The 22,248-nt window shown below is 35.7% G+C and overlaps 1 protein-coding gene across 4 annotated transcripts in view; it reads right to left on the bottom strand.

Moving 5' to 3' along the window:
• The window catches only part of NR3C1 (nuclear receptor subfamily 3 group C member 1), a 288,230-nt gene that overhangs the window by 264,633 nt on the left and 1,349 nt on the right, over window positions 1-22,248 (bottom strand). For 3 of the 4 annotated variants that reach the window (XM_053717157.1, XM_053717158.1, XM_053717156.1), the window contains exon 2: window positions 18,526-19,716. In XM_053717157.1, the coding sequence (XP_053573132.1) occupies window positions 18,526-19,703 (1,178 nt within the window). In that variant the 5' untranslated portion in view covers window positions 19,704-19,716. Of the gene's footprint in view, window positions 1-18,525; window positions 19,717-21,991; window positions 22,062-22,248 lie in introns of those variants that run through there. The other variant, XM_053717159.1, reaches the window with a different exon arrangement.

The raw sequence follows: 22,248 nt of genomic DNA, 5'->3' as shown, positions 1-22,248 counted from the left end.
AGCAATTTTTTCGCTTGGTTGAATACTAACATTACCTTAACACAGATACTTAAACACAGCAGTGTGTGGTTTCCATATAATCCGAGGCTATGGTTGAACATACTGGGGAGCTGCCAGTCTGAAACATGGTTGAACGGCAGTCTCTCTCTGATACTGGAGTGCCGACACACAAGGGGGTTCCTGTGTCGTCTGTTTGCCGAGAGTGAGCTTGCTGGATAGTTCTGAGGATCACGTCTGTATTTGATCACCCGTTTCAGGTGGTTTCTAAATGTGAGTAGGACCATCTCCATTGTCTTACTTGAATATACCTGTATCTGTGATACTCTATGAGGTGCCCTTCTTGTTTTCTTTTCTATAAAAGTTTTTTATACTACTGCTTCTGGGATATTTTAGGTGACAGTGGAACAAATGCAGCTTTTTCATATACAAAAATAAATATAAACAAGCATTTTATTCTCTGAAGTTGGTATAACAAGTCATTGGAAACACAAGGGAAAGCTATTTTAGAATACACTGTCCTTTAAAGAGTCACATCCCTACATTTTTGGCTAATTATACATATATCTAACATTCTTGACTAGCTCCTACAAAGTGAGTGGATGGCTAGTTAAAATTCTTGCCAGGTGCCAAATCTGAAACAAAATTAGTCAGACATTGAAAAATATCACTACACTACACTAGTCACAGATAAAATGTTACTGACCAGAAAATAAACAGCTATTAATCCACTTAACAAAAGAGACAGCTGACATTTCAAACTGTATCCATAGCCTTGGCTTGTGTCCCTTTTAAAATAAGGAAATTAAAGGGACATGAAATCCAAAAAAAAAAATCTTTCATGATTCAGATAGAGAATACAATTTTAAACAACTTTCTAATTTACTTCTATTATTTAATATGCTTCCTTCTCTTGTTATCCTTTGCTAAATGGTTTATCTAGGCAAGCTCATGAGCAACAAAGAACCTAGGTTCTAGCTGCTAATTGGGCGCTGCATATAAATACCGATTTTCATTGGCTCACCCAAGTTTTCAGTTAGAAACCAGTAGTGCATTGCTGCTCCTTCAACAAATAATAACAAGAGAATAAAACAAATTAGATAATAGAAGTAAATTAGAAAGTTGTTTAAAATGTATTCTCTATCTGAATCATCAAAGAAAAATGTTGGGTTTCATGTCCTTTTAAAGTTTTAAAATGTATTATAGTTCTGGAAAGTGGACGTTCCGGAACAGATAAAAAAAATGTTTTTTATACTTGGGAGGGGTGTCAATGTCTACCAATAAAGCAATGGGAGATTCGCTTGTAAGCCAGTAAGTAATCAGTCCCTAAGGATCAGTTGCACTTCACTTTAGTATCAATATCAAAATAAACATGACAAAAACTTGTTTTAACAAGTTTAAATTGAATGCTTGCATATGCATAGAGTTTTCTCTCTCTTTAACACAGCAAAACTTAAATCAAAATACAGGACTGTAAACCTTCCATAACGAAGCAACATCACCATGCTTATATTATGTACAAGAGGAAAATTCCAGGAGATAATTAACATTAGAACCAAAAGGTGTGTTGGCTGCCACTCCTGAAATGTTCTTACAGCTGTATAAACCCTAAGCAGAGTTTATGCAGCACTGAGTATAAGAATCTTTATATATCAATGCTTCAGGCATCAGATGTAGACAGAAAGCTCTTCAGGCCATCAGCGTGTGAGCTCGAAATAGTGTGTGCAACCTAGAGCACACTTATCACTGCTCCAACAAGAACACTTCCAAAAATAAATGTCAATTTGGATTCTGAGTTGTTTGAACAGAGTAGTACAAAAACCTGTTTGTGATAGTTTAGTGCAAACATAAAAATTCAATAAGATTATTAAGATCTAAAATTTCGGAAAACTCAAAATGTTTCAGTCATGCATATGAAAGAGCAGGTTTTATCTTGCATTGCATATAGCCACTTCTCATCCACACACTGAACCAATTTAAACACTTTGAATTTATATACCACTGTCATGATACAATCATGTGGAGTAGTTGATACCTTGATTGGCAACCCAGCAGAGGTGGTACTGTGGTCTTAGCCTGGAAAGGGTTAATGTGAATTGCTTGTTCTTTGTGTGAAATCTGTAGCTAAGACCCCCCCCCCTTAGCCTGTCACAGGTTTAAAGGGACACTGAACCCAATTTTTTTCTGTTGTGATTCAGATAGAGCATGCAATTTTAAGCAACTTTCTAATTTACTCCTATTATCAATTTTTCTTTGTTCTATTGCTATCTTTATTTGAAAAAAAAAAAAGCATCTACTTTTTTTTGGTACAGACCTCTGGACAGCACTTTTTATTGATGGATGAATTTATCTAACAATAAGCAAGAACAACCCAGGTTGTTCACCAAAAATGGGCCGGCATCTAAACTTACATTCTTGCATTTCAAATAAAGATACCAAGAGAATCAAGAAAATTTGATAATAGGAGTAAATTAGAAAGTTGCTTAAAATGTCATGCTCTATCTGAATCACGAAATAATTTTTTTTGGGTTCAGTGCCCCTTTAATGTGAATTGCTCTTTGTGTAAAGTTTATGTAGGAATGTGAAAGTTTCAAACCCTACCCTCCTCTTGGAGACTGATACTGTGAGCCACGGCTAGCTGTGCATTGGCTAACCTCGTCATAAATTATTACAAGGGCGGTGTCCTTGACAATACAAAGAAAGCTTAGTTTAAGTGTATGTAACAGAAAGACTTTTGGTTAGAATTGCCCTGGGACCCAAGCAGCGAACATTACAAAAAAGCAGTTCTCCACATATCTAAAGAAACTTGGTAATAAGTTGGATATTGTGTTTGTATTATTTTTTATGTCCCATTTTCTTTTTAGAGAATTGTAACTTTGTAACTGTATGTTATTTTGAATGTCTTTTTAATTTTGCACTGTGTAACCTGTATTGATATTTTTGTTATTAAACACATATCTCATTCTGTCTTTGGATTCTAATATCAGAATTTACACTCTGTTGAGACAAGGTTAAAGGCACGTTACCGAATTGTTAAATTGTGTGAGTTTTTGGCGGTTCCAAAATGCCCCTTTAATTTCAGAGTTTTGGTGGTGACAGAAATTGTTCATTAGAGAAGTGTGGACAGGATTTGGGGGTTAATGTGGTGTCCCTTTTAAGGTTCTTTTGTAGAGTTACAAGGTTAAGGGAACCAGAGCTGTGTGTTATTAACCCCTTCATGTCCACATCTCTCTATTGTGACATTGAAAAGGTTTGATTTGTCACAACAACCTACAGACCTTTTCTTGCGTTATTCGCACACATACAGTATATTTTTTTCAGCAGATCCTGAAACTTCATAAAATATCTTTTGTTTCCAGAAATAACAGAAAATGTCAATCCCCGCCACCCCAAGAACAATCAGTCAGACTGTGCCATCTTGCATTTCATTCAGAAAACGAGCATAAGTAAAAATATATACTATTATAACAATCTGAAAACTACACAAATATCTAAATTCATAGCGTGGTGACAAAGCCTGATAAAGTATGCATGCCCTGTCTAGTCTTGTGGAGAGAAAAAAAAAACTTAAATATTTTATACAATAAATGTCCTTTTTCTGTGATTCAGAGAAGAAGAGGGGCACCATTTATACCCCCTTAACCTGGTATCAAGTGTTGAATGTGATTACTGTTTATATAAAGAAGCTCTCCAACATTGTACAGAGACATGAATGAAACCTTCTGTTTTTAAGAGCCAAATCCCCTCTATGAAATTAGGCTTGAACCCCCAAGCAATAATAAAGTGCATATACCTTAGGGTGCTTTATAATTACAGTAAAAAGAAGCTAGTAGAAAGCTCCACTGATTGTTACCAATGAAGCTGCTGATTACAGCAATCATATTTTCATAGTAATTGTTATCATTGTTGTGGGAGATTCAGAAAATCTAATTAGGAATGCCACCGTGTATTATATGTTTTTTAAGCCAAGGAAGAATCCCTGTGGATTATGCCAATCACGACCATACACTTTGGGCCTTGATTTTTTTTTTGCACCAGCGATTATTTAAGTCAATAAATATATTAACCCTAGACAGTTTGGCTTTAATATTATTTTTTTAATTATGCTGAGAAGTTTCTGCTTAATCGCTTTTTACAGAATAATTCAGCTGGGAGCAGTCACATGAATAATACAGTGTAAATATTACAGATCAATAACATGATGCTAACTAGAGTCTAACAAAGAGAATCTTTATGGGACACTAAACTCTAAAAAATTCCATTATGAAGAATTTAAAAATAGCTTTGCATGAATAAAAGGTTAAGTTTTTATTTTGATTGAAAAGCAAGGAAGTGCATGTCTATGTACAATTGGGACAAAGACTGCATGACAGTGAAATGCCACACATGAATTACAAATTCTGTTTGTTTTCTGAATCAATTATATTGGTGCAGCAACAGCTCAAACTGCAGAGATTTTCACATGTTAACCCTCTTATAAAGGGAACATACAAACTATAGTCTTGCATGTTCTAACGTCGTTAATAAGTGACCCTCTGAATATAATATTAACAGGCATGCCAATTTCCATTAAATCATTTTTGGTTATGTGTAATAAAGCCTTTCGCTGCTAAGCTTTTTTTAAACCCAATTGCTAAACCAATTTTGAGCTTTTTTGGCTACATACATTCAAAACCTATTATATGTCAAATTTCGTTGAGCGACCCATTATACATTGTTTTTTCAGCAGATTCACAATATGCCATTATCATATTTATAATTCACGGCATGTGAGATAGCTGCTGCAAAAACTGTAAAAAAATATGTATAAGTTCTGCATACATTTTAGTAAATAATATTGAAAATAGCCCAGTAACCACTACTGTTACTGTGACCACCTTACTAAATTGTCATCAAGGGGATTCACATGTGGAATAAGGGCCCATACAGACTTTTAGGGCCTATAATATAGATTAAAGAGGCCCCATTGTGCTGTAGAGAAATAAAAGCACTGTTTTTCTTTCAAGGTAGTCAAGTGAAGGTCAAGGCCGTGTGAATCGTTCACGCCATTCAGCTCTTAATTTGAAATGAACCTGAGTTTCTTTCATCATTTTTTACAATTTTTATTTGTCACCGTTTATTTTTACCTTTTATTTCTTCCCCGGTATACCGCACTCGTCTGACCGCCATCTTAGATAACTTGATTGACAGTTATCTAATAATTAGTGCACCAATCTCAGTTTCCCCGCCGGGCGTTCAGCCCCTTTTTCAAAACGTCACTTCTAAGATTTGCGCATGCGTAACTTCATGAGGAGAGTCATGTCTCTGAGGCTTGTTCATGAGATGCGCATGTGTGTTCAGCTTCCTGTTTGCGAAATCGATATATAACTTCAACAATAACGATCGCAACAAGAATCCATCAATAATTATGATCTAATCGTGTGTGACGATATTGAATCTTGCCAGCACAAACTTTGTCAAGCAAAGAATCAAATTTTATAATACATTTTGATGGCATCCATATGTAATAGTTTTTTTATAGAGATAACAATCTGAAAAGTAAGTGTCTTATGCATTATAAATTCGATTTTAATTCTAAATATAGAACGATATAATGTAAATTGTAATGCATGCGCGCTTCCCATATGTTGTGCACAAGCTTTAGACGTATGTAGAGAGCGTATGTGACTGCTCGCTACATCACTAACCCAGAATAAGGAAGTGTTGGAAGGGAGGAGTCCCAATGAAAACCGGTACGATTTTTATATATAATTTTTAAAATAAAGGAATATGCAAATAAAAAAAAAAAAAGTTAGCGACTAGGATGCTTATAGGATGTGTAATCACTCAGTAGGGAAGAAGACGAAAATTGACCTTCACTTTCACTGTTATTACAGTGATCACCTGAATATACAGACAAAATCCATTTTTTTTTTTAAGAGGACTTGTCTTCTAGAAAATAAACTATTTTAGGGTTTTCTAGACAAACTAGTTTTTTTTAATCTTATTGTGCATATAAACTATAATACCTGTGTGTCCCTGTGTGTTTTGCATTTACTTTAAAAAAAAAATGATAACTTTTCTTTTACTGCTCTAAAATTTGATTCTCTTTTAAATGAGGGGTTCTTGGAAGTTTGTAGCTGCTATAGGAGCTGAGATCAAGGGGTTTAAAGAACCTCCCCCATCCAGCTCCCTAGCAGCTATACTGAGCTTCCTGGCTCAGCCCCTTTGTGATGTCACCACCTGCGTACATCGCTGGCAATCCCATGAAGCCTGGGAGTGCCACCTAATAGGCCAACAGATCCCCGGGCCTGTAGTGAGGTGGATCGCTGAAAACCGCGTTTTAACATCAATCCCCCTACATGATAAAGAGGCATTGTCATGCGGCTGCGATGAGCGTGACAAACATAGTTCACCATGGACATTGAAGAGTATCTGGTCTTGAACAATGTGTGGCATGTACAGCTCCACACAAACTTAATCTATATTTATAACTTTAATAAACTAAATGCTTACACTAAGAGCAAGTAAAATGCAGCATATACTTCCTTGATCATGTAGTCAACATGAACATGGTGGCACAAGAAGCATTGCTAGCAGGGAGATATTTGCTGATTAAGCTATATAATTCTCTTAAAAAGGGTCAATTTATCAATCCATTGCAGACAGGGGCGTACATATTTGCCCCTGTCCGACCAAGCTCTCTTCCGGTGGGCAGCAATCCACTGCCAGAATTTAACATTGCATGCAAGCGCTCCTTTGCGCTTGCATACAACCCTGCCCGCACACAGTCAATCATGCGGGGGCAGGAGCTGTCAATCTCTCCGGTCTGACGAGACCAGGGAGATTGAAATTCTCCCCCTAAGAGGTGGAGAACAGGATAGGGAAGCAGTCTGATGACTGATGCTTGTTAAAACCTTACTGCAGGTTCTCTTGTGCGCACCTTCAGTCAAAGGGAGGAGAAGGGCTTGATAAATCGAACCCCAAATTTCAGTATACTACTCTATGTACCTTGGCAGATGTACCTTCATGCAGATGTACCTTCATGCAGATGTACCTTCATGCAGATGTACCTTCATGCAGATGTACCTTCAAGAACTGACCCTTTCATAAGAAAATACTTCAAAGGAATTTATTTTCAATTATAAGGCTGCTTAAACAATTGTATTTTATTAATGGAAACAATGTAAACTATTAAAATTGCACTGTAAATAGACTGCCAGATGTATGGAACTATTTATCCTTCAGCAAAATGTCACAAACCTACATGTACATATGGGCAAACAATAAATCCTCACAGATAGGATATGACTTAGCCAGCTGCAAGCTCTACCATGACTGCAGCTGTCAGATTTTTAGATGATTCATGTTGGTAGGCAATCTGCATGGTGCATAAATATATAGTTGGGGCAAAGTAAAATGCTTCACTATACCACCATACAACAATGAACTGCATATGTAAGCAGGTCTGGAGCAATAATCTAGAGAAGTAGTAGGGCCATACACAACTCAGCTATGGGTCACATTGTAGCCCTTACACTGGACAAGTATGATATACAACATTAACACAGTATTGTTGTCTCAGGGCAAATGTTCTATAAACATAACTTTCCCCTCCTTTTTTGCAGTATGCTATTCCACAGAAGTAAGCATCTTTTTATTGATATGACTATTGCTATTGAATTGCACAATATTTAAAAGGAAAGTAACAACCCTGAGATGTCCTATAAAATGTTTAGTTATGCATAATTAAACAGCTTTGCAGTACAGAAACATATAATATGACAGTAGATAACCAAAACGGTCCATCAAGTCTACCCACATTACGTTACTTTTTTGTTAGGACAGCCTTATGCATGCCCCTGGCATTTCTTAATTATTTTACAGTCAATGGCCCCTATTTAATCAGGACCTCGACCTTAATCAAGACCTTGCTGAATACGGAGAGCAATACGCTCTCCGTATTTAGCATTGCACCAGCAGTCACAAGAGCTGCTGGTGCAACGCCGCCCCCTGCAGACTCAGCCAGCATTGGGGTGTCAATCAACCCGATCGTACTCGATCGGGTTGATTTCTGGCGATTCCTGTCGGACAGGGTTATGGAGCAGCCGTCTTTAGACCGCAGCTCCATAACTTGTGTTTCTGGCGAGTCTGAAGACACACGGGCCCACAAGCTCCCTATGGAGCTTGTTAAATGGGCCCCTTTGTGTTTACCACCTCTATTAGAAGTTTATTCCATGAATCCACCATCCTTTCTGTAAAAAATGTTGTCACATTTCTCCTGCATCTGCTACCCTTTAACCTTTTGTGATTCAGACAGAACATACCAAAAAAAAAAATATTCCAATTTACCTTTATTATCATATTTGCTTTTTGTTTCCATGATATTCTGTGTTGAAGAGATAACTAGATATGCATCTGGTACATTACGTGGCAGGAAATAGTGCTGCCATCTAGTACCCTAAAAAAACTGCTGCCATACAGTGCTCAAGAAATGGGCCGGCTCTTAAGCATACATCCCTGTTTTCCAACAAAAGATACTAAGAGAATGAAGAAAATGAATAATAGAAGACCATTAAAAAGTCATTTAAAATTTGATGCTCTATCTGAATCTAAAAAGAAAATGTTTTGGTTTTGTGTCCCTTTAAGATTGTATCCCCTTTGTTTTAGAATTTCTTTTTGTGTGGAAAATGCCTTCAGCTTCCACCTTAATAACTCCCTTCATATATTTGAATGTTTCTATCATGTCACCTTTTTCACTTCTCTCCTCTAAACAATACATATTTAATTCATAGGGGCCTATTTCTTAACAGTTGGATGGACATGATCCGCTGTAGTGGAACATGTCTGCCCGACATCGCTAAATGCCGACAACATACGCCGTCGGCATTTAACATTGCACAAGCAATTCTGGTGAACTGCTTGTGCAATGCCTTCCCCTGTAGATTTGCGGCCAATTGGCCGCTAGCAGGGGGTGTCTATCAACCCAATCGTATGATATCGGCAGATTGATGTCTACAGCCTCAGAGGAGGATTTAAACTCCTGTTTACGGCGGAAGGCTCGCTTGGAAACAAGGGCATTTGCCCTTAGTAAAATCAGCCCCATAGAGTCTTTCTTTGTACGTTTTATATTTTAGAACGTGTACAATTTTAGTAGCCCTTCTTTGGACAGATTGTAGTTTATGTCTATCTTTTTGAGGATATGGTCTCCAGAACTGTACACAGTATTCCAGATGTGGCCAAAGTAATGATCTGTAAAGTGGCATAAGAACCTTGCTATTTCTGCTACTAATACCTCTTCCAATGCAACCAAGTATTTGACTGGCCTTACTGGCTGCACTGCTGCATTGTGTACCAAATTTTAAATCATCTGAAATAATTACCAAGTCATGTTCCTCTTTAGTTGCAGTCATAAATGTACTAAAGACTACAATTGGCCTTTTTTTGCAACCTATATGCATAATTTTGGCTCTTGGTAATATTAAACATTATATCCCATTTATTTGCCCAGTCCTTTAGTCCTCACTGTTCATTTGAGCCACCCCTTCTGGGACATCAACTCTGTTACAAACTGTTGTATCATCAGCAAACCTTCACCTGGAGCCCACTTAAAATATCACTGATGAACATGTTAAAATATATTTTCATTATATGTTTTCCCCCCTTTTCATTTAATTTAGCTCTGACAAACTGAGGACCTTAAAATTCTCAGAATTTAATATGCAACCTGATGATTTTTCAGGGCTAACTCTGCTACATATATGTCTGTAATAGGCTTAATCAGATAACAAAACAATGTACTTTATACTAACATTATGACAGTGGCTTCTCTGCAAACTAAACCCTGAACTGGCTAATCCAAATAAGCCAAATGGTAAATGGAGTTTGGCTTTTGATAAATAATTGCAGTAAAATTTAAGCTTTATTTCAGATTTGACAAATATTTTATTCTACAGAAATACAACATGAATGTCTTGAAATTACAAGGCGTTTATTGTCCCGTTAAGCTTTTTAAATTATATTACATAAGGGAACAAGAATACAATGTAAATAATGAAAAGTTATAATCATTGGTGACTGAGGGCATGGACAATTTCCATAAATACAGTTTACTTAAATACAGCTAAAAAAAAAGAAAAGTGCCATGTCTAGGTAGTAAATGTATTCTGCTAGCCTTTTATAATAGAAACAGCAGAGTAAAACAAACAGCCAAGTGAACATTTTATATGCAATCTCCCCAGTGTAATATTAACCAATTTTGAAATTAAACCAAGCGACAACATCAATTTGGTTCTCAGAACATTACACTGGAAGTTTACCAGGTAACGGTTATACTTTGAAACATTAACCCCTCTGCAACAAAAATGTTGTACAATAATTTTTTGTTCAAAATGAAATAGTTTAGTAGGCTTTGAATCACACACATAAATATATGGATCTCCATGCATTTACTGATCTTGTCTTTATTTTGCTGCTGCCCTTTTCAAAACTAAACATAAGTTTTATTTAAAATGATGGTAAACTTACAATAACATTCTTTTAAAAATGTAAACGTTTGTAATAACAATAGTTGAACAATAAAGGTCTGAATGTTTAAAATGCTTTATTTCCATACAAAACGTACTTTTATATTTGCCGTTTACAATAATAATAACCACCACCCCTCTTTTTTATTTTTTCTTCTTACTTTAACAGGCAGGTGGTGCAGCCAATAGCAAGGCACTAACCACCCTATGTGTTTCTATAGCGCTGCATGGTAGTAAGATTGGATATCAGTGCAAAAATGATTTGATTGACAAGCAGCAGTGCAAGATGTTGCTGCTATAGAAATGCAAGGGCGGGTGGTGAAGCCAATAGCAAGTGCACCAAAACAAAAAATATATATATTTTAACCCCTTAAGGACCTTTCAGACTAAAACTTCCCCAAAAGACCAGGACATTTTTGCCATCAATCCATTTAAACAGAAATAGAGTCTTTTTTTTATATTTACCTATCAAAACTATATTTTTTTAGCAGACAACTCAAAGTATTGATCTAGGCCCATTTAACTGTATGTTTCATGTCACAATTTCACCGCCAATTGTGATCCAATAAAATAAAAAATTCACTTTTTCACAAACTTTAGGTTTCTCACTGAAATTATTTACAAACAGCTTGTGCAATTATGGCATAAATTGTTGTAAAAGCTTCTTTGGGATCCCCTTTGTTCAGAAATAGCAGACATATATGGCTTTGCCATTGCTTTTTAATAATTAAAAGGCTGCTAATTGCAGCTGCGCACCACACTTGTATTATGCCCAGCAGTGAAGGGTTTAAAGTGAAGGTAAATTTCGATGAATTAGTGCCCAGTTTTTAATAATCCTATTAAAAACAAGGGCACTTTAATTGATCAAAATTGACATTTCCCTTGTTTTCTTCAAAAACGTACCTTTTAATCCTGACAGCCGCTCCAGTGATTCCCCTGGCCATCGTAAGCCTCTTCATACATCAGAAATGACAAATCCGGCTTCCTCCAATCACGGCTTCCCTCCCGGGGGAAACATGGTCTGAGGCAACGCCGTGATTGGAGGAAGCCAGATTAGTCCTTTTGGACCTGCAAAGAGGGCTTGCGACGTGTGGAGGAAGCGCTGCAGCGGCTGCCAAGATTAAAAGGTAAGTTTTTGTAGAAAACAAGTGAAATGTCAATTTTGATTAATTAAAGTGCCCTTGTTTTTAATAGGATTATTAAAAACCAGGCACTAATTCAACAAAATTGACCACTTTAATTAGGTAGCTTGTAAGGTTAATTTTAGCTTTAGTGTAGACACTAGCCTCCAACCTGACATTTCCCACCCCCTGATCTCTCAAACAGCTCTCTTCCCTCCCCCCCACTGGTCACCTCCATCTTAAGTACTGGAAGACAGTCTGCCAGTATGCAGTATTAAACTTTTTTTAATTATTATTATTATAATTATGTTCTTCAGTGTAGAATTATCCCCTTACCTTCCCACCACTCTGATCTCTCTCAAAAAAGCTCTCTAACCCTCCCCCTCTAACTAATTTCTACCATCTTAAGTGTTTTCCATAATTTATAATATTTAGCTAATAATAATTAAAAAAAAAAAACATTTTTTCTGTAGTATAGCTGCCCTCCAACCTCATTTACCACCCCATCCATCCACAACCCCCTTCCAGATCGATTTCCCACCCCTCAACTATAACCAACCTCTCCCTCCTCCCCTCTCCCTGCCGCTCTCAGATGTTTAATTTTCTGTAGTAGTCCCACCCACTCTCGCCCCCCTGCAGCGATGGGCCGACCACCAGCCTCCCCCTCCTTACCCTCCCACGCCACCAACGCTAGGCACCACCGCTGCCTGATGCAGAGAGGGCCACAAAGCGTGCATCAGTACCTCTGCCTGTCTATTTCTACACTGCCCCACTCGTGGGGCATGCAAAAGTAGTGCAATCTCACTACTTTTAAAAGCAATATCGCTACTTATAAAAATAAGTTTTGGACAAAAATATACCATTTAAAACATTCAGACCTTTATTGATCCAACTACTTGTATATTTTAAAAAGAGGATTAATGCAAGTTTACCATTACTTTAAATAATATTTATATATAAAGAAAATAAAACGGCAATAGTGATTATTTTAGAAATACATTACGATTATGAGTTGATCGCAAACGTTTGCGAACAAGTGATAAGGGGTTTATCGCGGGTGTTTGTGTTCGTCTGCTTATCGCTTGTATTACAAGTTGAAAGTAAAAGTGATCGCTTGAGTGTGTTTTAAGATAGAATTTATTGCTAGTATAAAGTGAATTGTTTTGCAGTGGTTTTCTGTTAAAGCCAATCAGGAAAAGATATGAAACAGAGTTCGCCATGAGACGTCTGCAGGGTGCTTTGACAGATCTAGAAAGGCACAATTTTCAAAGCCAAATTACATGGAAAGGGAGGAAAATATATAATGAAAGCCTATTGCAAAGTTGCTTTAATATGCATAACTAAACATTTGTGTTTACTGTCCCTTTAATAAAAAAACATCACCTCAATTTACTACAGCATGATACGTGCTCTTGTTTATATTAACCAGCACACTCTGAAGTAACATTACATATTTACTTTGCCAATAAAGCACATTTATAATGCAATAGTGACAACAGTTTCTATTAGAAGCTGAAATAAATGACATCACACACGAGATGGGAAATTTCCACTAGTCTAAGACTAAGTAACAAATTTCAGTGGATGAGTCAAAAACAATATGCTTTTTCATATCTTAAATAGTAAAACGATTAGCAACTGTTTTCTTTCCTGAAAACTATGTTTTCCTTTACTAGTAATAACTACAATGGTAATTTTCCACCCTGTATTTGTGTGTACATGCATATTTTTTTTTATATATTTAACCAGTTGGTTACAAGTGCACAACACAGTTGTTTGATCCCTTCATTGTCAGTAGGATACAACAGGGACCCGACACCTTTATGGTGCAGTGATTTAACCCTATATTGCCCACACTAGTGCAATTAAGACACATCACTGACAAACACCACACATTAAGAGGTTTGAGTCACTGCTTTGTAATACACTCTTGTGAAGATTTAACCCTTTGATCTCTCCTTTACCTAGACCCCGGTTCTGTGTTTTCATCAACATGTGGAAAGCTGTATTCCTGTGAGGGCACCACTTGCAAGAACTAAAAGGTAGGACAAAAAGGGGAGTGGAATTTAGAGCCTGGTCTCTGTTTGTGGATAGAGGCGATATGATAGCAACTTTCAAGTATATTAAAGGGCTTAGTAAAGCTGAGGCTGTATTTTACATGAAAAGAAAAATTCAAGAACAAGGGGTCATGATCTCAAGCTGAAGGGTGGTAGATTCAGGAGTAATTTGCAGAAGCACTTCTTACAGAGAGGGTGATTGATTCATGGAATAAACTTCCTCAAGAGGTGGCAATAACAGACATTATGGGGAATTTAAGAATGCCTGGGATAAGCATAAGGCTACCCTACCAACTAGGTAAGTTTATAGTTTTAGGAAAAATTGGGCAGACTTGCTGGGCCTATGGCTCTTATCTGCCGTCAAAATCTATGCACAGCAGCCAGGACAAAATGCTGAGTCACAAAGGGGGAAAAGCTCTGGGAGGTTCCTGGCCTGCTGCTCCCTCTCTCCAATTACAGGCATCAAGATCTCATATTTTATGGGTTATTTTGCTGGTGTTTGTTAAATCATGATAACATATACATAAATATAAACTCTTGATAATTTAATATGTTAATTAATTTTGATAAGAACACCTCATCTTGCATGTAAATCTGGAGACGTATTTGAAGTATGTTAGAAAGAAAAACAAAAGATCTTATATTGCTTATAGCAAACAAAAATATGTAGAACCTAATCTAGTAAAGAGATATAAAAGCAAAATGACGTCTTACAAATAAGAAACTGAACACAGAAGTAGTGATCTATGAAACTTTACAGAGATGCGGAGATAATATAAAGTGACAAATAATATGAACAGAGATCAGATATTTTTTTGCATAAAATGTGGCGTTGGCTTTTCAGGAGAAAAAAAAAAAAAAAGATATTGAAAATAATTATTTTTCTATTTTGAAAGATAAAGGGACACTAAACCCAAAAATTTTCTTTTATGATTCAGATAGAGAATACAATTTTAAACAACTTTCCCATTTACTTCTTTATCTAATTTGCGTCATTCTTTAGATATACTTTGTTAAAGAAATAGAAATGCACATGGGTGAGCCAATCACACAAGGCATCTATATGCAGCAACCAATCAGCAACTACTGAGCCTATCTAGATATGCTTTTCAGGAAAGGAAATCAAGAGAATGAAGCAAATTAGATAATAGAAGTAAATCAAAATGTTGTTTAAAATTGCATGCTCTTTCTAAATCATGAAAGAAAAAATTTGGGTTTCATGTCCCTTTTAATACACTCAGAGAAACTCTATAGGACTTATTTACAGCAGTTCAAGGTCTACGATTTATAAAAAATAAATAAAAAAATCCCTGGGGAAATAGGAGAGGCCAGTGGTATTCTCTAGAATACAAAAAATGTATTGTTTGCATTTACGGCCTGATAAATATATGTTTACATGACAAGCAGCAACTTTTTTTTACTAAACAAAAGTTAGACATAGAAGTTACCTGAAAGGGAAACTCTAAAAATCATACAAGAGAGCACTTTTTTAAACATATCAAAAACATTTTTTTGCATGAAAAAGTGTTATGTTAACCTGTAGATTTAGATTTTCAAGCTAAAAGATGTGCAAGTCTGTGTACAATTGAACCTTAAAGGGTCATGAAACCTAAAAATGTTACTCAGGATTCAGACAGATCATATAATTCTACACAACTTTCCAATTTACTTCTATTATCTAATTTACTTAATTCTTTTGGTATCTTTTGTTGAAGGAACAGTAATGCACTACTGAAAGTGGAAGCTAGTTGAAAGCCAATGACAAGAGGCATATATGACTGTGCAGCCACCAATCAGCAGCTTCTGAGCCTATCTAGCTATACAAAAAAAAAAAAAAAAAGGAATAGAAAGATAAAAAGAGAATAGAATAAATTGGAAATGTATTTAAAATTGCATTCTTTAACCAAATCATGAAAGAAAACATTTGGGGTTTATGTCCCTTTAACTACTGTTCATTGGCTGATAGCTACTCTATTTACAGATAGTGATATCTGGTTACGATTAACAAGTAAAAAAGAAAATAAAGAATATATATACATATATATTTATTTTTTTAAATAGCCCTTTTAGATTGAACAAAAATTTACTTCAATGTTCCTTAACATTATGGATCACCAGCCAGAAAGCAAAGTTGTAACTTCTGATTAAATGTATATTAAAATGAATTTGTTTAAACTGTGGAGATATTCCAGAGCTATCAGGAATTACGTTTCTATATTTATTCTACATTACTTACATTTGTCTGAACCATAAAACCTACATGTGACAAAAGATCAACCTTCTTATCACAGTGATTATTTTTAAAAGAAAGGTTTTAGCATCGAGCTCGCAACAAAACAAAAATTGTTCTTGTTTATTTTAACCTTGATTTCAATCATATGATTTTTAAAGCACTTAGTTAAATGCAAGCAGCAGTGCAATAACAATGTGTTGAATAAACCCCTGCAAACGGATTTAATACATAGTTAAGGTCAGTTCCAGAGCAACAATGCACTACTGGGAGCTAGCTAAACCAACTTGGCGAGCCAATGAAAAGAGGCATAGGTTAGTGTTTACCAATCTTTAATTGGTACTCCAAACCTACCCAGGTATGCTTGTCAACACAATACTTTCTAATTTACTCCTATTATCAATTTTTCTTCGTTCTCTTGGTATCTTTATTTGAAAAAACAGGAATGAAAGCTTAAAGTGAATGTCAACTTTCAAGAATGAGTGCCCGTTTTTTAATAATCCTATTAAAAACAGGGGCACTTTCATTCATGAAAGTTTACATTTCACCGGTTTTGTTAAAATACTTACGTTTTCTTCTAAAAAGCCGGAGAAGCGATTCCCTCTCCTGTCGCTTGTCTCTTCTTACTTCAGCAATGACGAATACGGCATCCTCCAATCACGGCTTCCCCTCCAGGGGAATCAATGCCTGAGGCAATGCCGTGATTGGAGGAAGCCAGATTCGTCATTGCTGATGTATAAAGTGACGAGAGGCAGGAGGGCGAATCGCTTCTCCGGCTATATATTTAGCCATCCAATCAGCAAACGCAACCCAGGTTCTTAAAGGGACAGTCTACCTTAGAATTGTTATTGTTTTAAAAGATAGATAATCCCTTTATTACCCATTCCCTAGTTTTGCATAAACAACACAGTTATATTAATATACTTTTTACCTCCGTGATTACCTTGTATCTAGGAACCTTCTTCCAGCCCCCTGATCACATGACTGACTGTTTATTATCTATTGTCTTGCATTTATCATTGTCTGTGCTAAATCTTAAATAACCCCCTGTGCCTGAACACAGTGTTATCTATATGGCCCACGTGTACTTTCTGTCTCTTTGTGCTGAAAAGAGATTTAAAAAGCATGTGATAAGAGGCAGCCCTCAAAGGCTTAGAAATTAGCATATGAGCCTACCTGTGTTTAGTTTCAACTAAGAATACCAAGAGAAAAAAGCAAATTTGATGATAAAAGTAAATTGGAAGGTTGATTAAAATTAAAAGTCCTATCTGAATAATGAAAGTTTAATTAATACTAGACTGTCCCTTTAACCTAAAATGGGCAGGCTCCAAAGCTTTTATTCCTGCTTTTTCAAATAAAGATACCAAGAGAACAAAGAAAAATTGATAATAGGAGTAAATTAGAATGTTGCTTAAAATTGCTGCTCTATCTGAATCATAAAAGAAAAAAAATTGGGTTTGCTATCCCTTTAAAAAGATATATGAAATTCAAAATGTAAACTTCTACAAATTAGAGAGAATGCCATTTTAAAAAGTTTTTTTTATTTATTTGTATTATCAAATTGACTTCATTTACATAAAGTTCAGGAGTGTATGACAAGTGTGTTTGCAACAAAGTATAACTTCTGACTCCTAAAAGCTTAATTTTGACTTTACAGTCCCTTTAAAATCCTGCCTCATATGGATGCTTGACGGGTTAAGAAATCCTGGCATAAGAAACATCACAACAACATGATAAAGCCATTATTGTAAGACCCAAAAAAAGCAGGAACTACCAACAAAGTTCAGTTATCAACTGTAGTGCCAGACACTCTCATGTTTGTGAAATTATATTACTTTTAATATTTCACTTGCACTAAATGTATTTAGTATTTAACAAAAACCATCAACTTCTGAAAAGACTGAGATTTAAATTTCAGGAATTTGCGACTGTTCAGGAAAGTGACCCTTTTTTTGTTTTGAAAACGTATTATATATGAAATAATTTTACAGTATGTTATATAGGCAGTCATACGGCACAGCTAAGATTATTAGCTCTACATCATAGACATTTGGCTGTTTTATTACAAGAACCAATATAACATAACATAGTATTCTAAAAATATTTCAATACAAAGTAACATGCTATATTTGAAAGAATACACAAATACAGACATGTAAATTATAGTCACTTTTTCATCATTATATTAATTTATTTACAGATAATCATGTCTTTACATATTAAGTAAACATAATCTTGTGACTAAATTTTCACACATTAACTCCAAAAGTAGGAGGGGTATACTGAAATTATATTTACAGTTCTAACATACACTCGTTCCTAATAATTTATAATTCCTCTATACAAACAGAACCCTGTAAAATAGATTATCTTTAAAAAGGAAACAAGTTATTGAAGCACCAGCATTAACTTCGCATAATTGTTTACTTTAATTTCAGTAGACATGGAAAAAAACATCACCTCACAAATGCAAAACTAGAAAAAGGAGAATTGATATAACTGCTTTAGTAAGATAATAAATAAAACAGGCATAACAGTGGTCTTCAAGAGTTTTATATACTTTTCAAATATTTAGAAGCTCTTTTTTTTTTTTTTTAATAAAGCAAATAGTTTACCTTGTGTAGCCATTGGAAAATACAGATCTGTTAGAGTAATTTACATTCCCTGGGGATGCCACATTGTCATCTGTATTCCCATGGGTCCTATTCCAGGTTTCTGAAAGGGATGTCAGAGTTGGGATTATACTAAAGATAGGCTTAAGATCCTGTTGTGATTGGTTGACAGATGAAGTATTTAAGTCATAGTGGTAGATTTGCCCCCCAGAAGTGCTGACCCCATGGACAGAGATGGCAGAAGCTTTATTACTATACAAGCTTGGACCAGGAAATCGGCCTCCACAGTAGACAGGGCCAAATTTTTCCTGCTTCACAACACCAGGGGTACACAACTCTATATAGTCCTCTTTTTCTGTCTTTACTTGAGACACCTGTTGTTCTGGATTGGACAAAATATCTCCACCGCGATCGCCTGTTTTGGGTATGCAGTCCTGCAGGATTAGAGGTTTACAATCTTCACTAGATTCAGCCCTCATGAGGAAGGGGTCATCAACAGCCAAAGGGGACAGCAATCCCACATCATCATCCTCATCAAAGAGAGGATCCAACCTCCAGGGACTGCCCTTAGCATCCTTAGGTGAGTCTGGGGGTAGATCCAGATCTTGTAAAAGGTCAAAGGTGCTTTGGTCTTTTGGAAACAACAGATTGTTGTTCCCAATGCTGCCACCCTGACCCTGCATTGAAGGACTTGACTGGGTAGGCAGATCACATGAAAAAAATCCCCTTTTGTCTTCTGAGCCTTCTTGACCCTTCTCTGAAGATGATTTAGCTTGCAGGCTAGCAATGCTCTCTTCCAGCAGCCTGAAGTCTGTTTCTCCTGCAGAAACCCCAAGCTGTGCTTGTTGTTGAAAACCAAGCTCGTTACCCATCACTTTTGTTTCTTGCTCCCCCATATAGAGTCCCATTGAGAGGGAGACTGCCTTGGACAGGTCTGGCTGAGGCACACTACCTAATCCATTAGTTGAATCCCCAGTTACAGGCAGCTGTTGCTGCTGCTGCTGCTGCTGTTGCCTGGTGTCTGACTGTGAAGCAGGTTGGGTTGGGCAAGATGTAGTGACACTGGCTCCTCCCCTATAACTTGTAAAGAAATCAATCACATTTCCCGCCTTGCCACTGAAATGTCCACTCTTCAAAGCTGGTGATCCATTAGAGGCCTTTAAAAGGTCTTTGGGGTCCATTGGGAAATATTCCCTGAAATAAAAGAAATGAAAAGTCAACTGAAATACTAGATACTATGCTATAGTAATACATTCACATTCCATTGTTCTGGCCATTGTTTAGTCTGTCAGAAAAAAAAACTCCTACACTGTAACATTAACCAAAATGTGTGAATGAGCAAGTTAGACCTGATATTAACCGACTGACTGCCAAGAGTATATTAAGTAATTGCATGGAAACCCTCTAACTGGGAGGGGGGTTAAACTTTGTTATTTATAACCAGTGAGGGTTCTGATAATTGTTGTAAAAGAAGTTATGAATTCAACTACAATTTATTTCTAATATTTAAACTAAAGTTGTTCAAAAAATGTTAATAATTATAATTGCTTAATATATGTAACAAGTATTGAGAGCTCTGTCCATGGAAGTTTACAATCCAGAAAGGAGGGTTACGCATGGAAACAAAAGCGAATGATAACATTCAGTTGTAGATAAGCATAACAGATCCAAAGGCACGTATGAATTTAAAGCATTACATAAAGCATAATTTCTGCCAGTGCAGAGATACTTTAATTATATACATCTGCCACCCCCACAGCCAAACTCATGATTTAAACAAGGGATCTATTATTTAAAAAAAGAATACTGATGATATCACAGGAAATAAATATACATTTTGTGGTATTACTAATGAACAATTTACAATTCAGATCTGCAACTTACTAATATGGCATATAAGAAACTTGCAGTGCAATTACATTTTTCATGCTGTTCCTGGGTATATAGAATAATTAAGAACCCTGAATAGCCTTCTACAAAGCAAGAGTTTCTTCTTCCTTTATATCCTAGCTCATCTTTTGTTACGGTGCTTATTGATAATAAACATAGTGATATAAAATCACAAATGTAAAACAAATTATTCGTTTTTTATAGGTTGGATTAAATCCGACAATGAGTCTCATATATAGGAAAACAGACTTACATACTGTATATGTATCTCATTGTGCAACATATTTCATTACTTATTATAATGAAATAATGTCTTAAATTTAAAACAACTAAACTGAAAGATATATAATAGGGACAAAGTAGTAATTTTTCCTTTGTTTAAAAATACAAAAAAAAAATCCACACAAAAAAACTAAAGTTTCTGTCCTGAATAAAACAATGTTTTTTTGTTGTACTTGTAGAGATGTGTCCCTCACCACCAATAAAGCTGTCAATATCAGCCAATAAGCATAAAGCAGTAGGTTTACAGCAGATACTGCTGTATTAGTCTCAGTTTAAATTTACACAGCTTTTACATAGCATTTTTCAGGCAAAAAAATAAATAAAAAATTGACATGTGCAATTGCTGCTGACTGTCATATGCTTGATAAATATTTGAGAACAATATCCCTTTAAGAAGAAAATGTGTTGATATTCTAACGTTTCAGTTATTGGTTGCAGTGTTGTTTTAGTGTAAACTTTCAAATATTATTGTGTCAATAAAAAAATACAAAGAAAGTTAAGTAAGAGTTTAAAAGGTTGAGTAAGAATAGAACCCTAGTATAATCTCTAAAGCAAGAATATTAAAATAGCAATACTAGAACAAAGTAGTCACAAGAATGGCAGGTCCAGGTATAATTTGTGTTAGCAGTTACAGAAAGGGTGGTTGATTCATGGTATAGACTTTAAATAGAGATGGTAGGGATAAGTGCATTCAAGAAAGCCTAGGATATGCTGGTTTAGTCTACACTTTAGACAAGAAACACAAAAGGCCTTTGGGTTTTATATACCGATAAAATCTGAATGTTTAGGTTTAAAACTCACATAACTATTTAAAATAACACCAGAATATTGTGGAATTAGACTAAATGAAGTTATACTGCTTGGATAAAAAAAAGAAGCATTATGTTTGCCAATCATCCATGAAATATCATTTGCAGTGTTCTTGCAGGTTTTATGTGATAGCTAAGCATGCTGAATTCCAGTACAGAATTGGATGCATCAAAAACCTTAAATACACTATATGTAATCTTGTGTACATTTCATAGACTGGATAAGAATAAGGATTAGCAATATTAACTAACCTGACCATTAGAAGCAATGAATTTGAAATTCATATGCAATGTATTTCAACCCTCTCTAAACTAAAGAAACACAAGTGTTAAGAATAAATTTCAATGTTACCACCAGATCTGACTAGGAAATTATTTATGCAACATCTTGCAAATGTTTGCAGCACAGAATATACTCAGAAACGATGTGTTTTTTTTTCATCCTTCCCTCCCACAACTAGTGATTGCAAACACATATGACTACTCACTGCAATGAAGAAAACAAGATACAGTAAACTGGTTTATGCAAACACTTCCAATAAACGCATGTGATAAAAATAGATTTCACAAAAAGAAAAAAGTGAAAACTATCGTTTGGGACTTTGAACAGGACGCAGGCTCTGTCCTGCTTTTAAACGTGTGAAAGGACTTGTAAATATTTTATTTTCTGGATCTAAAAGGAAGACGACTGCGATGAGATCTCTGGATCGCCTCATGACACACCCACTTCTGTACAATCCAAACA

The sequence above is a fragment of the Bombina bombina genome, chromosome 6 (genome assembly GCF_027579735.1).
Source record: "Bombina bombina isolate aBomBom1 chromosome 6, aBomBom1.pri, whole genome shotgun sequence".
NCBI lineage: Eukaryota > Metazoa > Chordata > Amphibia > Anura > Bombinatoridae > Bombina > Bombina bombina.
This window is presented reverse-complemented; position numbering and strand designations above follow the sequence as displayed.